General features: G+C 37.7%; 1 protein-coding gene across 1 annotated transcript in view; it reads right to left on the minus strand.

Annotated features, from left to right (window-relative positions):
- The window catches only part of LOC144059238 (ATP-binding cassette sub-family C member 5), a 37,385-nt gene extending 23,884 nt beyond the window's left edge, over nucleotides 1-13,501 (minus strand). The window contains exons 1-5 of the mRNA XM_077578186.1: nucleotides 13,352-13,501; nucleotides 10,693-10,873; nucleotides 8,614-8,769; nucleotides 1,344-1,491; nucleotides 265-498 (exon numbers count right to left, since the gene is read on the minus strand). Of these exons, the coding sequence (XP_077434312.1) occupies nucleotides 265-498; nucleotides 1,344-1,491; nucleotides 8,614-8,769; nucleotides 10,693-10,865 (711 nt within the window). The 5' untranslated portion in view covers nucleotides 10,866-10,873; nucleotides 13,352-13,501. The remainder of the gene's footprint in view (nucleotides 1-264; nucleotides 499-1,343; nucleotides 1,492-8,613; nucleotides 8,770-10,692; nucleotides 10,874-13,351) is intronic.
- Between the last annotated feature and the right edge of the window lie 3,350 nt (nucleotides 13,502-16,851).

Raw genomic sequence — 16,851 nt, forward strand, 5'->3', positions numbered from 1 at the left:
TTTTTGGCGGGCCTCACTGCCTCCATCGCATTCATACAGAAAACTAGTGGAGCCCTTGCAAAGTTGCCAAAGTAATATTTAAAAACAAGTTTATTTATATTCCCAAATGTCAATGTTATATGAGGTCTCTTCTAAAAGCTTAGACAGCCTCTGTTCTCACAGGCAATGGAACCTAATAAGTGCAGAAATTAAATCTGCCTCAATCATCTATCTTCCTGTGGTGCTCTGCTGAGAGGTACAATTCAGTCAGTGATTGCGCCCTACCTCGCCGGGACTGACGTCTTTGGTGCTGCGTAGGCGCAGGATCCTGTTGAAGGCGAACGTGAGAGCCGCCCCGCGGAGGCGAGCCGCCGTGCGATAGTTGACGGCCCACATGAGCGCCAGAGACCAGGAGCGCATCAGCTCCATGGCGAAGATCCCGGCAACCAAGCACAGGCCGTATTTCACGCAGCGCTCGGAGCTCTGGGAATATTCAAGCAGGGCTCGAACCAGGAGTGCCTGGGAAACAGAAATGGAGAAGGTAAAATAATAGTCCCAGAGCAAATCATAGCAAAAACATGAGAAAACTATTAGGCATTATCAACTGATATGGAAATGGGTTTTTGATCAATTATATTCCTCTTAGCTAAATGTAATAACTGATAAACACAGTGAACACATTCAGAACAATCTTGTATCAGCTTGTGTGCTGCTTAAATCAAACAAGTGAGTCATTGTCCTAGAATTAAAAACCCTTACTAGAAGGCTATTTGTTGGGGGCGCCTAAAAGTTTACACATGACATACTTTAAATCAGCTTACTTTACAAAGAAGTAGCAACAGCTTTCAAGTAGTAATAGCTGTCATATGATTTCATACAGAATTTTTCAAGTATATTTGCCTTTTCCTTTGGCTTTTTGGGTGACTTTTTTTTGGAAACAAGTTGGTATGAGAAGAGTAGTCAAAAGAAAACACACAGTGAAGATAGCTACGTTAGCTTCAGGGCTAGCCGCTGACCGGCTAGCCACCATATGCTTATCACTTGGGATTAAAAGTTAGAATTTTACATATACGTTATGGTTTAAACTAGTTATACATTAAACATACATACACAGTTAATTCCATTATATATATCGTTGTATAAGAAAAATGAATGGCATGACCAAAGAATGACTCAAAAGGCTTTGTAGTCTGCTAGCATATAGTCTGCTAGCATGTTGTCACTTAAAATTCCGCAGCTGCGTAAAATGGGATAATTGAAAAAAAAAAAAAAAACGCACCGGCTTGAAAAAAAAAAAAAGATGGAAGTCATGCTCGCCGGATCAGCACAGTATCAAGGGATAAGAGGATTTGGGAGGTACTCACGGGCCCAACAAAGCCTGCCACCATTGTGAGGAGGAGGGCAAAGATGGCCACCAGCATTCGGGTTTGGCAGAATCTCATAAAGACTCTCGTCAGGGACGCGCCCTCGCGTCCTCGTCTTTTGAGCTCGTCGTGCCACAGCGATTCCAGTCTGGAACACACAGCAGAAGCACTCACAATCATGTCATCTATTTTAACCAATAAATGATCAACGACACGCTCGGGCTGAAACAATAAAGTTATTGATCTAAATTTGCTTTAATGAAATACATTATACCAACTAATGAAAATTGACTAAATAATTGGCTGTTGTGTGTTTTGTATTATGGGAATTTGTAGCTTAAAGGTTTTAACAGTTTGTCTTGGCTTTACAAAGGCATGGTGGGAATAATTAAAATTTTTCACCACGGTCCTTATGTTGCCTACCCGTTTTCATTTCATTTCCAGAAAATCAACTTGCTTGCCAGCTAGCATAATAGGGAGCATACTTGGGTTAAAAGGCAATCACGCAGACCAAAAATCAAGCAAGGAAAATGCCAGCAATTAGGCTGAAATTAACATAAGGTTGAACCCACATTTTATAATCAGACTTTCATGAATGATGTAGCATGTAATTAGGCTTTGAAAGATACATGCTAACATATTAAAGACGTGTCTAATGCCCTTTTATTGCCGTATAATGCTTGTAAAAGTGTGTGGAATATCATGTTGGCCAGGTTACTAATGACTTTCAAGCAGCAGCAGCCAGGCCGCCGCAGAGAGTAATTTACGCCCTAACGACTTTATTAAAAAACAATCAAAGGCAGAGAACATTAAACCAAGCCGACTCTCATGCAGCCTGATAATTACTACTTGACGTCAAAGGACTAAAAGATGTTGCAGTCTAGGTAGCCGCATGGCACCCAATGTATTGATTTTAGCAGAGGGGAATGCACTTTGAATTCAAAAAACACAAAGACACAGAAACCCCTTCCTGGAATAACATGTAGCAGCAATACAACTTTCAAAATGCATATTGTCATATTCGCACTGAAGAAAAGTTTGACACCAGAACTGAAATACGAACTTGCTTAGCGCTAGCTAAAATAAGACTAGCAGCAATGTAGATGGATTTAAAACGGGACCAAAGGGAAAAAAAACATCATGATCAAGTTATTCCAATAAAAGTAGTTTTTTTGCAGCGTAGGAAGAGCATATGCCGGTGAGTAATGTTAACATTCTCTGTATACATTCCTGAAGTGTTTTTGTATTATTATAGCCATTCTTTTGAGTGATAAAAGTGCCGCGAGTAGCGCGCTAATTAGCATTAGTGAGTCAGACTGGAGTAGATCGTGACGATTCTTTGCACATCTACAAATTGAAGCAGAAATCATTGTCAATCAAATCATTTTGAATCAAAAATCGTTCTGAATCGAATCGCAGACCAAAAGAAAAAAATCTGAATCGAATCGAATCGTGAGAACCGCTCCTACGATTTACCCATTTGATCAAATTAGGTTTTTCCACATGTGTTTTTCGGCAAAAGAAAATTGAGTAACCCATCAGAGTTGATTCAGTCATTCGGTGGCTAATGTCAAAACGAATAGCGGATGCGGACCTCCGAGTCCGAGCTGTAGCGTGGATATTATCGGATGTAGCAGTTTAGCAGAACAGGAAGCCTCGTGTCTTAAAACTTTTTTCTTTAACTTTTTTTGTGATGCCACGGCAGACGGGTTACCAGTGATGGCAAAAAGTAATTATGGCATGATAAACATATACTGTAAATTGTTTCACAGTGAGTTAGCAATGTTTAAATGATACTTAAAACATTGCCTGTACGGTATATAGTTAATTCTGGTCAAAGTTTTGTAACATCCAAAGTAAGGCATGCGGCGTCTAATTTGAGCCAAATTCCCAACTACGGTTGTCTGTCTAAACTCCATTATGACTCCCCTTTGATCTAAAACGTTAAGACTCCAGATTACAAAATTCTGAAAGCAGACAAGCGCGCCATGGCAACAACACGCTGGGATCCACACAGGGATGATTGGACAGAAATGTTCTCAGCAACCGGCAGCCAAGCTGATGTTTTGAGAGGCGCTTTGGCTCAGACATGGCATTGAAGATTCGCACCTCACTGGGCACCGGCAAGTGTCAACTCTCCCAGGGTGAGTTTTTTTTTTCCCTTCTCCCCCATCTCGCCATCATCTCTGCTGTGCATCTGGGTTGCGTAACTGTTCCTGCTATGGCAACACAAGCTAAATCCCCGCATGCTGCAGCGCTCCTGCATACCATCATCGCCCAACCCTGACCGCTTTAAAGCCACCGGACACCACATTAGGTTCGCTAAAGCGAAAATTCTGCCTTAACAGAGTTGATCATGCTTTGTTTTGGATGACTCGAACTCCACGGTAATAATGACTATGTAATTTTATATTATGGCATAAAACAAAATGGTCACACCGTAAAAGTTACGAGCATATTTCTGCAGGTAGTACAAATTAGTTTATAGAGTAATAAAAATGTTGAGATTAATGTCAAGAAATTGGAGTTTAAGACAAAATAAAAAGGAAATAGCAAGAACCGGCAGACTGAAAGGAGGTAACAAGTCTTGTCGCTATCCGTCCATCAGTCCATCCATGTTCTGTATCACTCATCCTCACTCGTTTCACGGACCAGTTGGAGCTTACCGTATTCCTGCTGACCTCGTCAGACAATCACAGAAGTCTTAATCGTAGTTCCACAACATTGTGGACAACAATTCACGTTACAAGTCGACAGGAATTGATTTAACTGTTAACTCATTCACAATCATGACAGCCGGGGTGGGGTTCCTTTTAACTCATTCACTGCTATTGACATCAAAAAGTCAATATTAATGCTATTTCTATTAGTTTCCACTTTTGTTAACAAGAGTATGAAAAACAAAAAAAACTTGGATTGTACATTTAGAAGAGAAATAAAATTTGTGATTAATCGTGAGTTAACTATTGAAGTCATGCGATTAATTACAATAAAAAAAATTTAATCGTCTGACACCCTTAATTTTTTTATAATTTTTTAGTTTTTTGAATTAGGGGCATCAGGCGATTAGAATTTAATTTTAATTACAATTACTTCACTAGTTAACTGACGATTAATCACAAATTTTATATCTGTTCTAAACATACATTTTTTTCATACTCGCGCTTTAAAACAAAATTAACTCATTCACTGCCATTGACGGCTATAGACGTCAAAAATTCATTTGAACTATTTCTATTAGTTTCTACATCTTTTTCCACTTTTGTTAACAAGAGTATGCAAACCTAGAATTTTTTTAATTGTATGGTCTAAATCCTTAGATTTCAGCATATAAAAATTGTGACTAATCATGACTTAACTAGTGAAATGTACAATAAAAAAAATCCTAGGTTTTTATACTCTTGTTAACAAAAGTGGAAAAAATGTGAAACTAATAGAAATAGTTCAAATGAATTTTTGACGTCAATGGCAGTGAATGAGTTAATGTTACGCCTAATAAGACTCCACGTACTATTTCTTGTTTGTTGGCCTTTCCTGGGGTTTTTATATCTGTAGGTGCTGCAGTTTCTGTTAGCAAGATTTTTTAAATGATTAAAAAAAAAATCACTTAATTGGACGGACAATTAGTTATTTACTAGAAATAATGTATCTTCGTTCACTTTTTTAATTTTTCATTTATTTTATTGGTTTCTGAATGAAATGTATTGATTTGGATTGTAGGGAGGGGTTTGGACAAGATAAACTTTGGCTTGCTTCTGCCCCTTTTTGAGAGAAACGTACAGTTAACGACATCTTATCTATCTGTTGCCATTCTTACAAAATAATAATAGTGCGATTTTCAAAACAGGCCTCCATTTCACATTAATGAAAATTTGTGGGTACATTCGGATGAGATTATTTCAGTTAAAGTGCAGTGGTGAATATTTTGTGTCAAAATAATGGAAATATTTAAAACCCTAGAAGAAAAACCCCACATTGCTTTTCACAACACTAGCGCAAAAGTAACCCACTTTTTTTTTTTTGCAATAGCGAACCCATTACTGGTTCCAAAATGGACCGAGCCAATGCTGGATTATTTATACCCATCATTTTGGATTGAGGATTTGACCAAACAACAAAAAATACCCATACTGTTGAGTCAAAGCTGTGGTTAAAATAAAAAAAATGATATCAACATTTTCTAAAGCAGCAACCCCCCCCCCCCCCCCCCCCCCCCATGTAAAAGTAACCCAAATATGGTAATAGTTTTCGGCATACTGAGCATTTTTAAGTGTCAAGATTCTGTTTAGCGTGACTGGCTCATTCTTAAACTGTTCATCTTGTTCTCTGACGCTGCGGTTCAGCAGGTACGCTCATCTTATCTGCGTGTCTGTCGTGACGGTGCTGTGCAAGTCAATGCCAGCTAATGACAGTGACTGAGGAGGACACGCTGCATGCCATGCTGAGCAGTTAATGACATAACCGCCAAAGTCGGACGCTAACTCTCGCTCTAATCTCTAATCGCTGTTATTCTTAGCTGCCCGCCATGCCTAGAACAACCCAGCGCTAGAGATATTACAGGACTGGATGTCCATCGAATCAAAGTGTCAAACGGAGCACGCAGAGTGCAAACACGGGCACGGCCAAAGAAGAGTGGGAATCTTTTCACAGCAAATTCCCACAGGTTGACCTTGCATGTCACTCCCTCCCTCTCACTACTGTCAATGTTTGACCAGCGCTAGCGTCGCCTTCATCTCGCTCACAGGTACGGCTGGGAGAGCGCGAGAGGGCTTCTTGCAATATTTGTTGAAAAATGAGGAGAACAAAGAAAAACAATCCTGCTGAGTTTAGAGTGTGAGAAGCACGAAGCGTGGTGTGGATGGCCGCTTCATCCCAGCAGATACGCCGGGAATGGAAACTAAATCCTTTTCATTAGGGGTGTGCCAAAAAAATATATTCTTATAAGAATCGCGATTCTCATTTAGTATGATTCAGAATCTATTTTAAATGTCACAAAATCGATTTTATTTAAATTATTTTAGACTGTCTTGCCTTTGTCTGTGTGTGCCTTTATTTGTAGCACTGTTCATATTGTACCCGATTTGGCCACTTAGGGGCAGTGTGGTTCCACGCGGTCTAATACACTGTTAAGTTGTAGCCACATTAGAGAGTCGAAGGAAAAAGTCACGATCAAGTTATTCCAATAAAAGTTTTTTTTTTGCAGTGTGGAGCCGTTCTTTTGAGTGATAAAAGTGCAGCGAGTAGCGCGCTAATTAGCATTAGCAGGTCAGACTGGAGTATATCATTACAATTTCTTCTATCTATTCCTCAAATCTATAGATTGAAACAAAAATCATTGCGAATCAAATCATTTTGAATCAAAAAGGTGTTCTTAATCGAAAATTGATTCTGAATCGAATCGCACACCCAAAAATCGGAATCGAATCGTGAGACATTCAAAGATTCCCGCCCCTACTTTTCACCTCTGCGTTTCGTATCAATGTGGAATTAAGTTCTACTACTAAATGCTCACTCGCTTTGCCAATCCAGTGTTTTATTCTGGTGTGCTCTTAAAGCAGCTTTGCTTAATGTTGATCCCAATTACCTCCATGACGGAATGCAATCTTGTTATTGAAGCACTTTGTTTGTTTGTTACAATGATTACACAACAACTACTTCGCAACTTGGAGCGTGACTCCACAATGAAGCCATCGTGTGAGTAAATACTATTTTATTTCATTTGTATTTTAATCTTAATGACACAATTCAATTTTAAACAATGTTCCCTCTTCCTCAACCAAACTTCTGGATTGAGTAATAGTTGCAATAGAGACTCTTGTGATTTTGCACAGAAGCATACAGTAAGTATGTCAGCATGACACAGCAGTAAAAACAACTGTTAGCTTCTCCATATAGAATTTTCCATTCCAAACAAGAGCACTGTGGCTAATAAAGCTTTTGGTTGACTTTAAAGTGGAAGTCAACCTTAAACATTTCTTGACAATAATATGTTATATCTGACTTCACCAGTCTAAACATGACATTCTGATTAATATTCCATTTGTGGAATATGAGTTATGCAGCAAAATCCAATTTTAGGGGGCGGCCATTTTGCCACTTGCTGTCGACTAAAGATGACATCACAGTTGCTCAGAACTCAGGCAACAACCAATCACAGCTCACCTGTTTTCTGAAGCTGAGCTGTTATTGTTTGTTACCTGAGACATGAGCAACTGAAATTGCGTTTCCAGTTTTGCGCAAAAGCAAGCTGATAATGGAAACACATGATTTTTGAAAAAACTCTCAAATATCGCAAAAAAAGTACAGGGACGCGCTTTCGTGTCGGAGCTGCTTCCTGAGGGGGATAACAGTGTTTTTAATTCATTCACTGCCATTGACATCAAAAATTCAATATTAATACTATTTCTATTAGTTTCACATTTTTTGCCACTTTTGTTAACAAGAGTAGGAAAACCTAGAATTGTTTTTATTGTACATTTAGAAGAGATATAAAATTTGTGATTAATCCTGAGTTAACTATTGAAGTCATGCGATTAATTACAATTTAAAAATGTTATCGTCTGACACCCTTAATTTTTAATAATCTTTTGTTTTTTTAATTAGGGGCATCAGGCGATTAGAATTTTTTATTGTAATTACAATGACTTCACTAATTACGATTAATCACAAATTTTATATCTGTTCTAAACATACAATAAAAAAAAATCATACTCTTGTTAACAAAAGTGAAAAAAAATGTTAAACTAATAGAAATAGTTCTAATGAATTTTCGACGTCTATAGCCGTCAATGGCAGTGAATGAGTTAAGGTTCACTGTGCTCAAGTAACACTATTGGAGTGAGGTCCACATGCTAACATAGTTAGCTTAGCGTATCAATGTCGACTCTTCAGTACCCAACTAAAACAACAACAAATTCAGACCCAGTTTGTTTTATCAAAAATGAGCTGATAATTGAAGCAGAAGCTCAACAAAGCTGACAAACAAACGTAGCTGGTGATTGTCAGTTTAATGTAAACATTGCAACGTGGTGTATCTTCCAATACTGTATAGACCGTCACTACTTTCATGATAGGTGTTTGAAATCGCTCGCACATACCAAACCCAGAACTTCTTGCTACGTCGTAATATAATTCTTATATAATCGTTGGATGACATCATCGTGTGACTTTTTTCTCCATCGAGTCCTCTTTTGAGTTTACCTGCGGACCGTTTCTCCCAATCACACTCTCGTGTCAGCATTTGCCTTCGGTCGCCGCACTCTGAGCTCACCTTTGGCAGTTGACTTCGGAGGCTTCGTGGCAGGACAGCCCCCACACGTCGTTGATGGACAAGCTGGACGTCTTGTAGGCTCTCACGGCCAGCGGCGAGAGCCAGTGCAGCGTCATGAAAGAGAAGAGGCCGGCGTTGTCCACCGGGTGTTGATGTCTGGAAAAGACGAGCGATGGCGGTGCGTGAGACGTCCCGCGTGGATGCGTGCGGCGCACGCACAAGCGTTTTGTTGGCAAAAAACATGGCTTGACCTAATATTGGCGGTTGAAGAAAGCATTTGAGTTGAGGCAAGGTGACTGTTTGTTGCCTGCGATGTTTGAGCAGTAATTTGCACGCTCTTCACAGAAGAGCAGCTCAGGGCTTGTTTATCACTTAGCATACAGGACGTTCAAACGCGCAGCTGTCTGCTACTCGGGGATAAGATTCCATTTGTTATCACGGCTCCCCCGCGATAGGCTAATGGCCAGAAGGTTTAGTTTGTGTGCGCTTAAATGCCAATCTGGATGCACATGTCATAAAGTTGCATACTTTAGCACTATTGTATACGCTCATTTACCTCTTAATTTAGGATGTTTTTGTTTGCACTTAACCAGCAGTTAGTGTACAAGTCCAATTTTTGACATCAGCACATCTCAGCCCACTCCACAAGTGGGTTTTGCTTTTGCTTTGGCTTCTTTTAATGCCACTTTTACTTTCATTTGGGGTTATAACAGTTTGGGATTTTTAAAATTCATTTTTTTATTTATTTAATTTTTTTTATTTTAATTGTATTTTTTTTAAACAGAAATAAAGTTAATTCTAATTAGTTTGTATGGTGTGTTTTTTTTTCTTTACAAAAATGTTCCAATTTAACTCATTCACTGCCATTGACGCCTATAGACGTCAAAAATTCATTTGAACTATTTCTATTAGTTTAACATTTTTTCCACTTTTGTTAACAAGAGTAGGAAAACCTAGAATTTTTGTATTGCACATGTAGAAGAGATATAAAATGTGTGATTAATTGTGAGTTAACTAGTGAAGTCATGCGATTAATTATGATTACAAATTTTAATTGCCTGACGCCCCAATTTTTTTAGGTTTTCTTCTTTTCTTTTTAATTCATTCATTGCCATTGACGGCTAAAGATGTCAAAAATTCATTTGAACTATTTCTATTAGTTTAATTTTTTCCCCCACTTTTGTTAACAAATGTATGAAAACCAATTTTTTTTTATTGTACATTTAGAACAGATACAGACTTTGTGATTAATCGTGAGTTAACTAGTGAAGTCATGCGATTAATTAGAATTAAAAATGTTAATCGCCTGTTGCCCCTAATTTTTAATAATCTTTTTTTTAATGAATTCATGGCAGTGAATGAGTTAAGTATACTTTCTTAGTTTTAGCGTTATGCTGCATTCGAGGAACGTGGGCAGTCAGACTTTTCTGAATCATACTACAAAGTATGCATTGGAATGTCCCTTTAAACTCAAAAGTCTGAGTTGTGAAATCGGGGGAAAAAAAGGACCCAGACTTCACCGACCGGTTTAAGTCTGACGTCACTAGAGACAAAGACCGTGAATGGCAAAACATAATTTACTCAATTAAAAACATATTTATTTATTGTAACATTAGTTATTCAAAAAAAGTAACTTTACGTAAACAATGTGATTTTGACTGACTGTGTTAACCAGAACAACAAACAATTTATCAGAATCAGCCATCTCAAATCAATGCAATACGCTTTCGTACAACATACCTCACAAACCCTCAGTTAAGTCAGTGAGTATCAAAAGATTAACTATGGGTGTGTTTTGTGTTTTCTTTGGCCTTTTGTGGATTTGTTGTTACACTCATTGCTAAAAAATGTTCCTAAGACACGAACGTAAGAGAAAAATATACATCGGTAGTGGGTTGTTATTGAGCTCAATGCAATGTTTGGATGATTTTGAGTTCTGCTTGTTTTCACACCACTTTTTGGCCTGTTTTACTGCCGCATCTGCCCCATGTATTTTTTTTTTTTTTTTAAAGAGCCACATATTACATTAAACTCAACATCCTGATATTAAAAGGGAAAGAATAGAATGCAATTGTTTACTTTTGTGTGATCCTGAAGGGCTTGAGTAGCTGTATGCTTTTCCGGTAACGGCCCCGTTTTTTCGGCCCTCGCTCCACAAACACCTCCGCTTCCTCCTCGTCTTCTTCGGGCTGGAGGGAGGCCATGGGCAGGCCCTCCATCCGCCCGGCCGCTTCCAAGGCGTCGGGAAACATGGCGGACCCTACAGAAAGGACGACATTATGAAGACGCATGGTCAAAACATCTACATGATACTTTCCTGAGAAATCAGTTGAGTTGTGATTGCTAGCATAACACAACTGCGACTTTCTGCCATTGGCGCGTGCATAATCATGCAAATAATTATCTGGCAATCAAAACCGTTGAAGCAGATTTTCTTCTAATCTAAAGAGCTAACTATTTCTAACACTATTGAAAGCAAAATAAAATGAGAGTCTATTTCAGTCCTCAGAGATTTTTTTTGCTCACGTTCACATTTTAGCGGTAGGAAATAGAAAAGTGTCTTTTACGGCGTTCTGCTTTTCCTTTTGACCCTCGAGAGGTTTTGTGCTGAGTCAGGCTCGAGACTTTGAGGAATCACCTTGCTCAAGGGTCACGACGGCTCACTGGCGTGCAACCTAAGCGCTTATCTTTTTAAAGACGTCTTGAGAACGGTCCAGCAACAATCTGGATTGGATAACTGAGCTTCTTGTGTAACTGGGGAAACGTTTTCCTCAAACGGGGGTCATTTTATGTCACATTCAAGAAAAAAGTATGATACTACTTCGTGTATCAGGCTGGGCTATTATAGATCGATTAATTTCAGGTTATTTAGTTAATTAATTCATTAATTTTAAATTAACTTAAAAAAGTAATTATTTTAACTCATTCACTGCCATTGACGATTATAGACGTCAAAAAATCATTTTAACTATTTCTATTAATTTTCTTAACAAGAGTATGAAAACCTAGATTTTTTTTATTGTACATTTAAAACAGATATTAAATTTGTGATTAATCGTGAGTTAACTATTGAAGTCATGCGATTAATTACGAGTAAAAATTTTAATCACCTGACGCCCCTAATTTTTCTCATCAGGCAATTAACATTTTTAATTATAATCAATCACTTGACTTCACTAGTTAACTCACAAATTTTATATACGTTCTAAATGTACATTTTCATACTGTTGTTAACAAAAGTGGGGAAAAAATTTAACTAATAGAAAATTTTCAAATTAATTTTTGACATTTATTTTATTAATTGTTAATAATTTATATGTATTAATTTATTTGATTTAAAAAATAATTTAATTTAAATTCAGTTATTTTTTTCTATTTCTTTAACGGCCTTTAAGTAAACAGAGAGAAAATACTTTTAAAAACTGGTTTTGCCAACTCTATTTGATCACTACTTTTCAAACTCCTTCCACAACTATTTCCCTAAAAATTTGCAGCTTCACTCCTCACTAAGAAACTGACAACATGAACAGGATCCTTCTCAAATCGCCTTCCGTTTGAAAAGAAAAGAGTATGGTGTAAGAGAATCACAACGTTAATCACGCTAAACATTGCCAAAGAGATGGTTCCCATTTACATGTTGCAAAAGCAGCGGTTTATCGACATATTGGAAACTTTTGACCCAAGGTTAGCTAAAAATCATGCTTATATACAGCATATGTTGACTTTTTTTCAAGAGGAGGCACTTATTTTCTTATAATCTGTCAGAAATTAAATATTCATATTATTATTCATATATGTGGCGATTGACATAGGATACTGGAAAAAAACTTTCAAATATTGTTTGGTATAAGGAGAAATAAAAAAGCAGTAACCCTTTAGATCAAATACAAACAACATACTACCAATTTTAGTGCCCTTGTGCGACTAGAGCCTCATGAAAGACGCCTTGTTTTTTTTCCTATACCTTGTGAACAAACTCGGTCATATGGAACAACTTCTCCATGTCTATTTTTAAAAGTTGAGCCTGTTTATTGCAGTGGCGGGCCCCAACAGCTCTGCGTCAACACGGTGTCAGAAAGCGCAGATAAAAACACGCCGCGCGTTGATAACACGTGTTCACCTCAATAAATGATATGATGAGGGAAAACAAATTATTCGGGACAGTGGGGAAACGCTAGGTACAAGTAAAGTACTTATAAAAAGCACATACTATCTGCATGGTTTTTTTTTCCAGGCACTCCAGCTTCCTCCCACAATTCAACAACATGCAAGTTAGATTAACTGAAGTGGCACAAATTAATGTGCTTCCAATGACCTGTCCATTCACTTTTTATATCAGTTTTGTTTTAGTGGTGTTTTATTTTTTTTATGTAAAATATGTGCCATGTTCAATAAAGGTTTAAAGATACTATTCTAAATTGTTGGTAAGAATGGGACTGTGAATGATTACTAACCCTGCAATTTACTGAGTGTTCTAAATCAGGAGGCAATAGATAATGTCTGGATGCAATGCTATGTTGCATTTATGAAGGAAAATGCATCATGTCTCAGGTAATGAGTAAGTTTTTTGGCAAACAACATTTTGTGTCATTTTGGTAGAAATAAATGTCCAATATATTACTTTAAATGACATTGACCTTGTTGTTATACCACTACTGTATAAAGGAGCTAACTAACTATTCGAGTGTTAGTTAGTCACTGCAATGGAGTGAAAATGTCAACATGGCAACACACTTACGTGGATGTTGGTCTGGCTCGGGTCACAATTCTCAGATGTTGTTTACGGGCAGCCAATGCGGATGAGGATGACCATGTTTGCTAGTTTACTAGCTTTTTTTTCTTTCTGCTCAGAGTAGTGAAGGGAGCACACTGAAACTCATCTTCCGGCTCGGTGAAGGTGCTGGCAGAGAAGGAGGCTGCGGCGTGTCGGCGGCGGCTGCGGGAGGATGGAAGTGCGGCCCGGAAAACATTATCAACTTGTCCTCCCCGTCTCACGTGGATACAGTACGTGCCGCTTCCTTCCAAAGCTCCGCTTCATCGACTCACGGAGCTCCGCGGGGAGAGGAATTCCCGACATCACGCCGACGTCACAGAGCGTCAGCCAATTGGTGACGGCTCTCAACGTCACGGGAATGAGGAAGTGCACGTGGGAGACAAAGGGGGCGGAGTCGCTACAAGGGAGCTACGTAATCACCAGCGCGAGGGAGGAGGGAGGGCGCCGGCTCATGCTGCGGTCCTATTGGCTTCGTATCACCTCGTGCTAAACACGATTGGCCAATTGCATATTAGCTTCTGAAGCGTGCTTATTTTTTTTTGGTCTTCCCAGTTGGAAGGATTTTTTATTTTTATTTTTTTTATATATATATATTTGCTTTCCGGTTGGAAATATTTTTTATTTACTTAAATGTTTTTTTAATTGCTTTATTTAACAAATTGAAATCAAAAGCCGAACATGGCAAACATTAAGCAAACATCATCACAGTACACAACAATCTTCTGAAGCGTGCTTAAGGTACACTTTCGTTGAAGATATCATTAGAGACCAAAGTAAGTAAAAACTTTCATTTTTAAAGTTGATTTATTGGGTATTTATTCATGTATTTATTCATCTCAGGGTAAAAATCAACAAATTAGAGTAAACATGATGAGCTAAAAAGTGAAACGTGAATCAGGGAGTATTACAGAAGGCAACAGAAGCAAGCCATTCTCCATCCATGGATTTATTTAAGAAAAATGTTTGCAACATTAACAGATTAATGTTTTAAATAAGAAATGTTACCAAATTGTAGTAATAAATCACATTTATAAAAAGTGTATGACTCCTCTCATAGATTATGATTTTAATCTCATAGATTTACTAGTCCTTTTTTCTGAAATGTGTTTTTTTTTATTCTCAAAACATGGTGACATTTTTTCCGCCTCATAAAATTACACATTACAATTTTTTGCCACTCTGCAAATAAAACTTTTTCTACAAATATTTATGAATTAAATTTAATAAAATGAAGACTGTTTTAAATGTGTATTTTATTTTATTTTATTTTTTAAATTACAACTTTTATCTTGTGAGAATGTGACTTCTTGTTATCATTATAACCATTGCTTCTTTTCCTTTGTAGTCCACTTTACAGTATGGTATTTAAATCCAGTTTGTAGTCAAAATATGGGTAAAAAAACACATCTTTGTTTTCACACAAAGTCTTGCTAAAAAGAAGCATGTTTTTAAAAATATAATTTGAACTTCTTCAAATATAGCATAACGCATGAACACAACACGAGAGATATCCTGGCTAGTCCACCTAATCTAATGTTACCATGGCAACAGTGCCCTTTTCCTGTCACTATTACTTTTAGTCAGTGTAACATCCAAATTTAAATATATTATTCAAAAGCCAAATTATTACAGATCGCACAATATTTATTTCCTGTTCCTGGAGCTGTTTGTGTGATTTCACGGGAACACAAGGGCTATGTGCAAGCGTGTTCTCCATCGTCAATGTTTCAGCCAATAAGCAATAAGCACAGCTTGCCTGTGTGGAGTCGTCAAACATCAAAAATAATGCACTGCTAAATAATAACAATATTCACATGTTGGAAGACGTGCAAAGTAGTCGAGTGGCAAATGAAAGTTGTTAAGAATCGCATGCAAACTTGTGTTATTTCTACTAGCCTCAGGGTTAGCCAGTGTTAGCAAATTTGTGCCTACGTTTATCGGGTAATACCAAAGTCACATAAAGGGGAAAATAAAATGTGTTGTTAATTTGACACGCCGCAGAGAAGGGTGTTGTTCAGAAGCGTGCCAAATTTTAGACGTGGGCATGTCCGCTGAAAAGGTCAGTACTGTAAAAATATGTCTGAGCAGTCACGCTAACGTTGGCACCAGACGTAACGATATTAGCTCTTTGGATTAAGTTCGGTAACATTAGCATCTATCTATATTATGTAAGTGTTTGTACAAAATGAGCCAAGCAACATTTGCCAACTAACATTAGCAGCCATGTTAGCCAGCTAGCTTCTCTAGTTTTGAGACTGTACACAGAATGATATACTTTAACCATTTTATTCACGTTGTTAGCAGCACGGCTAAAACCAAAATATTTTATTTTCTAAACCTTCAAAACCGAAGTCCTTGTATGTGAAAACTTTGTTGTCCAAATCTTTCCTTGGTGTAAAGGAGAAAATACGTGTTAAATTTTGACCTGAATTAATCTATAAATCCTTCAGTTATTTTCCACTATACATGAAAATACACGCGCAACATTTGCAGTCTAACATTAGCAGCCATGTTAGCCAGCTAGCTTCTCTAGTTTTGAGACTGTACACACAATGATATACTTTAACCATTTTATTCACATTGTTAGCAGCACGGCTAAAACCAAAAGATTTTATTTTCTAAACCTTCAAAACCGAAGTCCTTGTATGTGAAAACTTTGTTGTCCAAATCTTTCCTTGGTGTAAAGGAGAAAATACGTGTTAAATTTTGACCTGAATTAATCTATAAATCCTTCACTTATTTTCCACTATACATGAAAATACACGCGCAACATTTGCAGTCTAACATTAGCAGCCATGTTAGCCAGCTAGCTTCTCTAGTTTTGAGACTGTACACAGAATGATATACTTTAACCATTTTCTTCACATTGTTAGCAGAACGGCTAAAACCAAAATATTTTATTTGCTAAACCTTCAAAACCTAAGTCCTTTGTTATCCAAATCTTTCCTTGGCGTAAAGGAGAAAATACGTGTTAACTTTTGACCTGGATAAATCCTTCAGTTATTTTCCACTATGCATGAAAATATACGCGTCAGCAAATACACAAAAGAAGGCCACTGCATAGCACTTGTGTAAGAGAGGAGATGACAAAGACGATAGTACGTATGAGTGCTTATGAAATCTTTCCCACAAAGGATGATTGCATAAAGATGTGGCCTTGCTGTGCAGTCAGCTTACAACACCCCTGGGTGCTGAGTAGGGTGGGAGGAAACCATCTCCATTAGCTGTAGTTCAAGTTCAACTCAATAGGAGGAGCTGTTGACCCACCAATCTATCATTTGGACTTTGGACTGGACTTTCACTTTCCCATTGTACAGAAGTGGTGTAGTCTAGGGTATACGCCGTATACACACTTATTTTTCAGTCAGTTTTGCGTAGACCCACTTCTAAATCCCTTTTTTTCCTTCTTTTTTTCTTTTGAGAGATAACTTCTAAATCCCTTCTGATGCGCTCAATAATATGTG

This window comes from Vanacampus margaritifer, chromosome 10, assembly GCF_051991255.1.
Source record: "Vanacampus margaritifer isolate UIUO_Vmar chromosome 10, RoL_Vmar_1.0, whole genome shotgun sequence".
In the NCBI taxonomy this organism is placed as follows: Eukaryota; Metazoa; Chordata; class Actinopteri; order Syngnathiformes; family Syngnathidae; genus Vanacampus; species Vanacampus margaritifer.